At 37.5% G+C, this 12,234-nt stretch overlaps 1 protein-coding gene across 1 annotated transcript in view; it reads left to right on the forward strand.

Annotated features, from left to right (window-relative positions):
* LAMA3 (laminin subunit alpha 3) overlaps positions 1-12,234 on the forward strand; it is a 106,905-nt gene that overhangs the window by 88,047 nt on the left and 6,624 nt on the right. Inside the window, exons 55-66 of the mRNA XM_057397627.1 lie at positions 847-989; positions 2,073-2,249; positions 3,420-3,571; positions 3,671-3,833; positions 4,333-4,466; positions 4,964-5,114; positions 5,988-6,107; positions 7,020-7,144; positions 7,485-7,605; positions 8,852-8,992; positions 9,758-9,888; positions 10,749-10,880. Coding sequence (XP_057253610.1) covers positions 847-989; positions 2,073-2,249; positions 3,420-3,571; positions 3,671-3,833; positions 4,333-4,466; positions 4,964-5,114; positions 5,988-6,107; positions 7,020-7,144; positions 7,485-7,605; positions 8,852-8,992; positions 9,758-9,888; positions 10,749-10,880 — 1,690 coding nt within the window. The remainder of the gene's footprint in view (positions 1-846; positions 990-2,072; positions 2,250-3,419; positions 3,572-3,670; positions 3,834-4,332; positions 4,467-4,963; positions 5,115-5,987; positions 6,108-7,019; positions 7,145-7,484; positions 7,606-8,851; positions 8,993-9,757; positions 9,889-10,748; positions 10,881-12,234) is intronic.

Genomic DNA, 12,234 nt, shown 5'->3' on the forward strand with positions numbered 1-12,234 from the left:
CATCTTTTCAGCAACTTTGTCTGATAAAGTCAAGTGAGAGTAAACATTTTAAATAAGATAAATACAAGAGCTAGCCCTGCATGTTATTGCAGTCATAAGTCATCCCTGCAGGTGCAAGACCAGCTTAGGAGCCTTATTTAGAGAAATAACAGGTCTTGATTTCTTTTTATTTGCCTTCTGCATCACAGGGTTGCAGTCTGCTAATACTTACAGGCTTTCTTTTTTTTTTTTCCTCAATCACAGGAGATGAAAAATTGTTTCCCATTTTAATGAAAGTTTAAGTTTTCATATTAGCTCCTTTTCTCCTGAAATAAACCTGCCCTGATATCGTAAGGCTCACTACTGAATTGTGATGACTAGCAACCTTGATACAAGAATATAAGGCGTGCCCTACTCAGGCCAACAGCCTGCCTATCCCAGTATTCACTTTCCAACAGCTGCAGATGATGTTACTCAGGGAATGCACATAAGCCTGACCCCTGTCTGTTGTCCGTTATCCTCATCCTGCCTTAGCATCCCCAGTCACTTGATAATAATGTTAGAGAGAGTATCCTGTCTGTTCTATTTAATATTTTTTTCTGGACCCGAATTTATCTAATATGTTTTTGGAAGTGCTGATTCTGTCTGCATCTGCAAATATCTTTGGCCACAGATTTCCAGAGTACCATAACCTCTGTTTAAACTCCTAGTTTCAGTCAGGGCTTCTTAATATTGTAGAATTAATGAAAGCAGTTCTGTCATCACCGTGCTCACTGCTTTCCTGATAGTTGTGTAGTACTATCATATTTTTGCATCTGTTTTCCTCCTCCTTTCCATCATCAATGATGTTTTTTTCTTTCATTGCAGTAAAAAAATTGACAAACAAACTTCCAGATCTGTTCAGCAAGATCGAGAGTATCAACCAACAGCTAATGCCAACAAGCAATATCTCTGAGAATGTAAATCACATAAGAGAGCTAATTCAGCAGGCAAGAGACGCTGCAAACAAGGTCTGTCCTGAACACTGCAATTGTGCTTGACCTCAGTGGTTTGGACACACCACAGTGCTTTGGTCCTCTTTATCTTTCTAAAACATTTTTTTTCTAATGTATGTGAAAGACCAGACATAAATGTAATTCAACAGCACCACCCGGCACTTAAAGTAACTGTGATGATGGGAAGCATAGTAATTTGTACATAAAAATGAGTGGATCAGTAGCATTCTGTTTCATCCTCCTCCCCTAAGGTTTTTTCCAGGGCACCTCTGATACTTATTTGTACAATAGTCTCTTGTCTTCCAAGGTGTTGTGGTGGCTTTGGCAGCAGAGATAGAGTCGGCTCTGTAGCTTAATAGCAGGGCTGTCCACAGTGCATGGCCAGCTGAACGCTGACACTGCCAAAGAAGTTGTATAGCCCAGTGCTCTCATGTCTTCAGCTGCCTCAAGATGTCAGGAGCTGGCTATTAGCAGCTTCTTATTAGACTGCCATTTCTCCTTTTAAGCAACTGCTGTAGTTGCTGAAGGGATAGCATGGCCTCAGGTCCCTGAGAAGCATCCCTAAAGTCATCACAAATAACCTACAGTCACAGTGAATAAGAGAAATCTATGACTGTGGTGTAAATAGCTGTAATAGGATGTGTCTTTGTTAACCTTAGAGGTGCATTATAATTTCCAACAGCTAGTCCAGTCCAGCTAAGTGAAGCATCAGGATCTGTACGTAGACATCTAAATAATTCATAGGCTTACTCTATAGAGCTGCAGGGCACATTCTTCCCTATCGGTGTATTTAAGGTAACAATTACTTAACAGAGGCATGGTAAGGGTTGATTAACTGATGTCCGTAGTAAAAAATACTGTGTTAAGTTATAAGGATTGACAATACAGAATGCCGTATTATCCAGCCTGTTTCAATTATGTTGTTTGGTAGGATTAGAGTCCAAATCTGTAGTAATTGATGGCTGTAAAATGACTAGGATATGTAATAGGTTACTTTGCAATTAAATGTAACACTGAACTAAGTACGAGTAGTAACAGATAGTTATAGTTGTTATAGTAGCAACAGATAATTATACTGAATATTTTCTTTCTTACCAGGTTGCTATTCCTATGAGGTTCAATGGCAGCTCTGGTGTGGAAGTTCGACCTCCAAGCAACCTTGAAGATCTGAAAGGCTATACTTCACTTTCTTTCTTCCTCCAAAGACCTCAGACAAGATTAGAAAATCCCCAGAGGGCATCAAATAAGTTTGTACTGTACCTGGGTAATAAAAATGTAGGTATATTTTGATACTCGATCTGGTCTTTAGAACAGACAACATACTTGAGAAACAGATGGGAGATTATTTATTTTGACTGAAGTTCATAGCTACAGTTGGCCCATTTCTTCGTGATTGCCATTATGTGGGGGCAGCAGTGTTTTGTTCATTCCTCCACTGACAACGTAACTTGTTGGATGACTGACTGCTTTGCCCTTTGATGCTTTGCTGTTTTGCTGCTTTAAGATTTACTTCTCCGTCGTGGATACCATCGCACTGTCTTGTCAGAACTGACAGTTTCTGCAGCAGTCAGCACAAACTCAGCCTAAATCCTGCCTCAACGTTTTCACTCTTTTCACAGTATAAGTCTCTGTGAGTTTCTCTGTTGGTAAATAGAAAGTGATCATTTCAGTTTTAAAATTCTTTCTCTTCTGAATATGCAGAATAAACCAGACCTGCTTGTGCATTCCGGTTTCCTCAAGAACCATCAAACACTTCAAAACTTTTCTGCATGTGATTCCTAAATATGTATTTTAAGTCTTGTTATCTGATAGCAGCCATATCCATAGTGAGTCTTGTGCATACACAGAAAGCAGCTTAAAGGTAGTTGTTCTACATCGGATTTCATCTTTTTATCCCCTTAATATCTGCCATTTTATCCCAGGATATCTGTTGACACATTTTAATTGTTACTTGTAAAATATGGTATGTTGAAGAAATAAAATGTGAATTGTTTGGGGAAATGACTGCTTTCAGTTAACTCTGTAGGAACCATTGTCCTGACTGAGTCTCACTGTAAATGTCTTTTTTATTTCACAGATGTTGAGCCTAATTTTTAGGAAAGGTGTCATGTTTTCATGGCCTTAGCTGGGAGATGTTACAAATGTGAAAATTATTTAGCTCCTATTGTTATAAAAATAAAAAGCCACAGATTACTTTTCAGTTCATTTATAGCTGTATTTGCTGAGCCGATGCAACACATTACTCACTGAATCACTCCAACATATAAGATTACAATTTTTTCTTCACAGAACTGCTAAACTTAATAACAATTCTCATGATTAGGTAGGTGGATGTCTTATGACTCATGCACAGTATGATGATGTTTCTGAGGAAGTGCTGCTGTATTTTACATTCATTAACATTAATCATTCATTAATTATTATTATTTGCTTTGCTATTCTTAGGCTTCCAAGGACTATATTGGTATGGCTCTGAAAGATGGTCACCTTACTTGTGTCTATAACCTGGGAGATGGTGATGTAGAAATAGATGTGCAGCCATTTGTGACTCAGAGTGAAACTGAGGAAGCTGTTATGGACCAAGTAAAGTTTGAAAGGTATAAAACTCACAATTGCACAACAATCGATTCCAAAAACTGCTAAGAACATCTTTTAATAGTGTGATGTGGTATTTTGCCTGTCTCTTTTGGTTTTAGGATTTACCAGTATGTAAAGCTGAATTACATCAAAGCAGCAACTTCAGCTTCTCCAGAGTATGAAAGCCCTTTGACTGCAAGCAGTGGAGGCAATGACGTGCTTCTAAATCTTGATCCCAGCACTGTTGTCTTTTATGTTGGAGGATACCCACCGGATTTTAGGGTACAAATTGTTGCTTAATTTTTTAAAGAGATGTCCATGTTAATCATTCTGTTGTTCTCACAAGTAAAGATTGGAACTAGCAGCCACTCAAAGGCTCTGTAAAAGTTTATCTATATAAATAGAAATAGACAGGATGTAAGGAGACGCTAGTTGCTACAGAAGGTGACTGATGTGTCGTATGCTAAAATTCAAAGAAGGGGGAGCATGATGGTATTTCATTTGCTGAGGAAAACATGAAAACTGTCCAGCCCTGCTAAGTACAATTCCCAATACATCCATATGACTCCACTTTAAATTGTGCTGCAGTACTCCAGGGGTGGTATCAGATGATTTGCATATTATATACAAAGAAATAATAATTTTATGATATTTAGAATGTCATCTTCTGTGTCTTACTAGTATTTGCATAATATTACTAATACTCTTAACAGTTACATGTCAATGTAAAATATTGCCAGCTAGATGTTGATGGAATGTTTTTGGTGGCACTATTTTGCAGCCGCCACGCAAGCTGGACTATCCTCATTATGAAGGCTGCATTGAATTAGACAACCTAAATGAGCATATTATCAGCCTTTACAACTTCAAGAGGACATTTAATCTCAATACCACTGAAGTGCAACCCTGCAGAAGGTACGGTATAAACACAGACGTGTTTCGCAGTTCTGTGATTTTATCATTATGAACTCTTGTCTTTTCCCATCCAGAAGAGTAACTACTGTGGCTAAACGGGTGACTTTTTTCTAACTTTTTGTCATTACTGCATTTCTTAGAAAAAATCCTCAGTGTTGGCATGCTCACATGTATGGCAATCTCAGTCCATTGGCCAACAATTTAAATGTTACAATGCCCAGACAGAACTCATGGGCTAATGCATTCACCTCCTTTTAAAGTAAATATCGCATTAAGCACAAAAAAGTCGGTCACTATGACTTCCTCTCTGAAGACCATATGCGGATCCAATAGAAGCCAGTGGAAGGTTTTCTTTTTACTTGGGTTAGATCAGAATTCGGCTCTATTTGTGGCCCTGCACCAAATGCCTTAACTTAAGCTTTTTTAAAATTATAATGGCAGTAAGTCCATGTGGTAATAGCTTGTTCTCTCACATCTGTGTTATCAAATTATCACAGGTATAAAGAAGAGACTGACCAAAGCTATTTTGAAGGCACCGGTTATGCAAGTGTCACATTGAAAGAACTAAATACCCACAGCCGAGTACGCTATGAGCAGACAATTGAGACTACTGCAGACGAAGGCATTGTCTTTTTCGCAGCAGATGGGGTAAATTTGTGGAATGCTTCTGTCTGTTTTGAGGTCCAAGAACATTTTTAAAAACTTCACTTGAGAACATGTTAGATTTAGTAACTACTGTAAGGAAATTTCTTAAAAGTGTTATTTTTGTCTATGTGGCAGATTAGTAGATTCTGCTGTACGTTTAGTGTCACACGGTTTAGTTTTAGGTAGTACTGCAAGGAGCAGGGAGATGGACTCAGTGATCCTTACGGGTCCCTTCCAACTTGAGATATTCGATGATTCTACAATGGCTGCTGAATACTCACTTTGTCAAGGCTGAGAAAAAAAAAAAACAACATTCCAAGTAGCTCCTCCATTAGGCCATTCAGAGAATTCAGAACTGGGGGCAGGCAGGGAGGATGTAATTTGAATCAAGCCAATTTTGAAATGCTGAAATCCTCCAAAAGTGGAAGTGCATTCTTCCCAAATCTAGATATGGGTGGTAACAGAGGAAGGAAAATCTAGAGTGTGGCATGCTGACTTCTACCTGTAAAGGTGCTCAAAACAGTATTGATGTTATTCATCTAATAATATTATAGACGTGTTTGCAATCGCTGTGACATCTTCTGGATAATTTCTCAATGCTGTAAAAAGTCAGTAGACATCTTGAAATGACAAAAAGTCCTCTAGAGACTTGAAGAATACATCTGGAACTGATACCAGATCTGTTTCTAACAGTTTAAAGTAATTATGGTTGGTTATTGTAAGTTTTAATCTGCTTTGTGTTACCTTTTCCACCAAAAACATTATTGAAGCAACTAGATAGCTTCATTAAAATTATTCACATGGCAGTGAAATATAAGAAATGTTGGCAGTTTAATTGTGGGGTTTTTTTGGTGTTTTGTTGTTTTTTTATTGCAGGATCAGTTCATCAGTGTACTTATTAAAGATGGTCACACAGTTTTTAAATACAAAGTTGGCTCTGAGCCTCCAAAAGAAATAGAAACCAACGCAACTGTAAATGATGGAACAAATAAGCAAGTATGTCATTTTAAACAATCAAGTGATCATTATTTGCAAAATTACTCATTTAACTGAAACTAAACATCCTGTTGTGAAGTCTAATTGTGATGTTTTCCTTTTGTCTTGAGGATATCAAGCTTCTGGGGATTACTTTGGACATGTGAAAATTAATCTTTCTACTGTTGTGTTTTCTGGTGAATAAGTTCAGTTTTAACAGGAAAAGCACCAAAGAAGAAAATTTTGACAGAGAAATGCTTTATTTAAATAGACCTGTGTACACTGCTGTTATTAACATCAGTTTAATAACTAGATTAGTATTTTTACCACCTAAGTGTTTATTTCTTCAGGCCAGGCTGATCTTTACAAGTATTCCTCTTTTGTGGTCTTCTTGTTGTTGCTTGTCTGCTTAGCTTCAGTACTGCCAGAGTAAAATTGTAAAGACATTGTTAAAACCTTTGATTGCTGTGTTGATGCATTATCCCTTTCCCCTTACTACCTCTCCAACAAAACAGTATAGGTCACAGGGTCTGCTGGAAGGAACCTTTGTGCCAAACCCAGCCAAGTTACCTCCAGCCAGCTGACTGAGCTAGTCTTTGTGTCAGGCAGCAGCTCCTGGATCTTCAACTGCAAACAGAAGGCAGTATATGAATCTTAAGCAAGGTGTATTTTAGGGAATTTTCCTAAAGAAGATAAAACCTCACCTTCTATTTAGATAGCAGAGCATTTGTCGTAGGCATTTTCTTTGGCTAAATGACCAAATTTTGCAAAGTACCTTTAAACTACTGCAGTTATTCTGGATTTAAGTCACTAGTAAATAAGAGAAGGGGGGGGGGGAGAAAGCTCACATTGTGTCCTTCTCTGTGGGAATACTTTTAATCTGCTAAATAATTTTTGTTCTGCTAAGTAATTCTCCTTATTCACCTATTTCAGATTCATTTGGTGCTTGCCCGAAGCAGGAATACTGTTCATGTCAGCCCTGATATTAAAGCCAACATAAATGTCTTCCTTTTCACTAAGTACTACCTAGGTGGAATTCCATCTTCTCTACGGGAGCGGTAAGTAATATAAAAAGAGTATAATACATAGGCTTTGTATGGAAAATCCATCTAAATTCTTTCCTTAGGCTATTTCTTTCACACTCTGTATTGAGTATCTCATATAATATGAAAATAATAGATGATCATAATCTGTAATTTTTGGCTAGTGGTGGGATCTTTGTTGCAGTGTATCCTGAAGATTGTGTTTGATCAGCGTGAAATATGTGTGCACAAGAAAGATTGCTCTTATTCTGTTTTTCTATTTCTTATATTGTCAACATCTACAGGCTACTATACTGCTGTATGCTTTGAAATACCAGGCTACTGAATTCTTTTTCCTTTCTCTCCCTGAAACCAGCTTTAATATATCCACACCTCCATTCCGGGGCTGCATGAAGAACGTGAAAAACCCCAACACTGCATCTGTTATATTTGATGAGACTGTTGGTGTCAGCAAGAAATGTTCAGATGATTGGAAGGTAACTGACAAAGTTCCTTAAAAACTTCTCATTGGAGTTTACAGATTCCGGTTTGTCTATAAACCCCAGATCATTAAGTTTTACTCTGGTCAAAAATTTTACTTGGTTAACCTGTGCTAATATTAAAAGAACCTGGGGTTGGTAGAAGATATGAAAGCAAGGAGTCTCCACCCTACTGTGGTACCTTGCTCCAGGGAGTAGCTGACCCTTTTACTTAATACTGTGTACAATTAAGAAATTATATTTATCTGTCGTGGTTTAAACGCTAGCACAGGGTTTAAACTTGGCTTCCAGTTGCTGTTATTGATTAGGCCGGAATACTTAGTTACTCAATACTACTCAGGATCTTTTCTCTCACCAAGGTGCTTATGCTTCCTAATTAGAATCATATAATCAACTAGCATTAATTAAATGGTCTCTCAACCTTTTTTCTTGAAAGAGCTAAGCAGACTCTACTTCCACCAAGGTCTCTCATTGTAAGGATATTGCTCTACCCATCTGTTTGTTTTGTCATTATTTTCTGTCCACACTTGAGTTTTGCCATGTTCTTTTTAAAATGGGAAAATGTGACATTTCAGTGTTGGCTTAACCAGTGCTGCATGGAGAGTTGAAAACTACCCTTCTGCTTCTACCTACTGATGCTTACACTGTGCATGATCCCGTTTGCCCTTTTTAATATGGCATTGCCCTTAATGTTTCTTCTCATTTGATTTCCCTTTGTGGCATATAAACCTTTCACAGAGCAACTTCTTTGCAGGCTGTTTTCCTATGCAAAGGATCTGACTTTCATTCTCTCTCTGCGTCTGTATAACTTCTCATGTATTAAAACATGTTTTGTTCAAAAAGTCCCAGGAATATTCTGTCTTATGACTCACACAATTTCAGTTATGTAGCTCATCTGCAAAGCTCTGTACTTACGAGCTATTCCTTCAGATGCTTACTTTTGCATCCCCAAATGTGAAAACTTTCAAAGCCATCACGTCAATGCAAAGAGTAGCTAGAGATGAAAAGCTCATTATACGCAGCAAGCCTCATCTCCCTGTAGAGTTTCTCAGATCACAGTTAATGCTGGTGAAACCAATTCAGTCAGTCTCTTCTGTACTGAAATAATGGTACTTGCGGTTTGTCTTGTGCTTGGTTTTGACTGGAGTCAGTCACAATTATGTTGAGTAGGGCAGTTGTTGTCCCATGTTGCCGTTTCTTCTGATTAAAAGGAAAATAGCTGAAAGCATTGTCTCTCTTTCAGCTCGTCAGATCTGCAGCTTTCTCTAAGAAGGGAACACTGAGCCTGAGTGCAGCAGGTTTCCCATTTCCCAAGGATTTTCAAGTTGGCTTTGGATTTCAGACCATGGCATCAACTGGAACACTCTTAAATTACAATCTATGGGTATGAAACATGTTCAACTTAGAATACGTGATTGGTTTTATTTCTGGATCAGTCACGTCTCTGTGACTCTGCCAGTTTGGCATCGGTTTGTGTCATAAATCTCATGTAGATTCCTGTATTTTAAGGCGATAAATGGCTATTATAAGCCTTTTTTGAGCATGGCATCTTGCATATCAGGCCAGGAAAACACATCCTGGCAATTTTTTCACACACCCAACAAGTAGTTTGATGAGTAACTGGGCTTTGACCCTGATCCTTCTGCAGAGTAGCTCATACACAATGTATCACCACCATCCCACTAAGATAACTGTTGCCTGATAGTTTGCTGAAAAAAAATGATATTCTGCCTGCAGAATGTTACCATTATCAAATGTGCAGCGGAATCCAGTTGATTTTGCTCTGTTCCCTCAGAAAGCAGGGAGGTTCAAGCAGAATCCCATCCTTGCTGGCTGAAGGAATTAAGAAGTGAGTGCACACCAGGCATTTGAGAGGTGGAGAACTGAATCCTCTGCTTTTGTAAAAATACTTTAAAAAACCACATTTTAAATAACTGGTATTCAGAGTGCAGAGGTATTTTAAAGCAGGAACTATGCTAATCATGCAGAATTTGCTGTAGCATCTAGGACTAAATGACTGAGAAATGCAGATTTAGTGTAAGAAAATTTCTTTTCCACAAGAGACCACTGAGAACTGTATAAATGGCAATATCAAGGAGAACTAAAGGCTCTTGCATTTACCTGATCATTTTATTGGATTCTTTTATAGCCTAATATTCTTACCATCTTTCTGACACCTGGCTTTGTAATTGCAAAAATGGGAGAGAAAGAAATCAAATTGGAAAAGAAATACAAAGATGGGTCAATGCATTACGTGACAGTCACAAAAACAAACAACATGTGAGTTAAGTTCTTTACCTAATTCTTTTATGTTGTGGTTAAAGAAAGAAGATTAAAATTTTGTGTGAATTGTTCTTTTTGTACACAGCTAAAAGGGGCCTCTGCTAGCAAAGGATGCTGAAATAATGAAGCAAAAGGAGATTTTTGATCTATGAATGTGCATGCTGATAGCTATGATGTTTCAGCTGTACACTGCTATGCATGTGTTTTATAGATGGTGTGAGTTTTGAATGCTTGTCAAGCTGGAGCCTTGGAGCTCTTCCCATTCCCATAGCCTTTACATACGTCACTGTAACGTAAGTGGTTAGAGGCCCAGGGAAGAAGCTAATATTGTGTCTGTTTTTTCAATAATTATCTTTAATGCAGATACATATAAGGAAAGACAATTTACTGAAAAGCTCCTAAATAATAGTGATTTCTGTAGAACACATAAAAGGACATAACTGTTAGCTGAAGTGGAAAATGGCTATAACTTCAGGTAATTATAGCTTAATATTATCAGTACTAGATGCTAATAACATGTAAAGTGCACCATTTTGACAGAAAGGATGAAATCCTGTCCCACAGCTGTCAAGGAGAGCTTTTTCATGAATTTTAATGGGACCAGGATTTCACTGTAGGACTAAAGTACTAGTTTCAACTCTTGCTCAGTGTCTACTACCAAAAAGCAGAGCAAATTCATAGCAGTCAATGAGCATGTACTGAAAAAGTCACAGAAAGAAGCTAATGAAGCTCTAGCATAATTATAATTTAACAAGCAAATACATTTGTCAAATGGTTCTTTTTTAATACATGTATTTCATTTAGGTTCATAACTATCTCTTTAGAATTCATGCTTATTTTTATTCACTTGGTTTCAGAGTACATCTATTGGTTGATGATAAGTCGGAATTGGCATCAGTTGACTCTCCCAGAGCACGGGCATTAATTGAACCTATAAAGTTTGGTGGAGATGATTTTGAAGGTTGCATCTCAAACATCTTTATAAAAAGGTATTTGACATAGAAAGAATTTTGTTTGGAGTCATAGAATCATAGAGTCAACTACGTTGTAAAATACCTTTAAGATCATCAAGTCCAACCATTATCCCAGGACTGCCAAGACCACCACTAAGCCATATCACTGAGGGGCTCCTCTATGCAGTTTTTGAACACTTCCAGGGACAGTGGTTCCACCACTTTCCTGGGCAGCCTGTTCTAATGTTCAAATGTTTCTTACATTTTGGCCTGCTTTCCTTCTTTAATCATATTACAATAACTTTTTGTTAAAGTAACTTTTTTTTCTAAATACATGAAGCCTTCATGGATGTGTAACTTTACTGCCCCCAAATATTCTTTCAGTCAGGTATATAATACATGGTATCAAGTTGTAATTAGTTCTGCTGTTCAGATGTAATGGAATCTTAGTCTGAATCATACTTGTTTAGTAGTGCTTTAATAAAAGACTGACCTCAAATTAGTGAATTGCAAGTGTCCCAACAAGGCACATAAAAAGGTCTGCTAGACTGCATCATTTTAGCTACACTGGAAGCCAAGTAATGAAATGAGCAAAGCTTACTGATGGAACCAGAAGAGTTACACAAAAAGATGAGAGCTTGTGTATAGAAATCATGTGTGTGATTTATGTTGTCTCTTTTTCACATTTCTCTGATTATTAGAGCATCTTACAGGAAAAATTTAGGATGAAAAATATGCATAAATATGTTCTTTAAAGAAAAGAATTCCTTGAGTCACAAGTGGTGTCCCAGTGGGACTTTTTATTTTAGCTAAGTTTTGATGAATATTTATACACGTATAGACTTTACAAAACGACATTGTATTTTGATTTTATTATTATAGAACCACAGAATGGTTTGTTGGAAGGGACCTTTAATGATCATCTAGTCCAGCCCCCCTGCCATGGGCAGAGACACCTTCTACTAGACCAGGTTGCTTAAATTATATCTTCCTTTAGAGCACTGCAAGGCAATGAAGTAACCTGTGTATTAACCTACCCATCAGAAAACAAATTTGGAAAACTGCTTGTAGTACAAAAATAGATTAAGAGTTAATATTGTAGCTAGTCTGATCAAGTGAATGGTGAACTGGATGAGAATCAAAGAAGTTCAGACTCTGCTCCCAGTTCTACCACTCTTCTAACAAAAACCCAGGGGCAAGGAACTTTGTTGCTCTTCCTAGTTGTAAGGTGTTTTGTAGTTTACTGATTAGAGAAACTCTGTCCAACTTACAAAATGATAGTAGATAGTGTTACTATTTTTTTACACACAGGAACTTGGTTTTGACAGCCTTTCTGATAATTTGGCTATAATATTAAAGCTATATATTAAACTGGGATGGGCTCTGCCCC

This window comes from Pezoporus wallicus, unplaced genomic scaffold (assembly GCF_028554395.1).
Source record: "Pezoporus wallicus isolate ANWC-B61680 ecotype Strahan unplaced genomic scaffold, APGP_CSIRO_Pwel_v1 contig_227, whole genome shotgun sequence".
In the NCBI taxonomy this organism is placed as follows: domain Eukaryota; kingdom Metazoa; phylum Chordata; class Aves; order Psittaciformes; family Psittacidae; genus Pezoporus; species Pezoporus wallicus.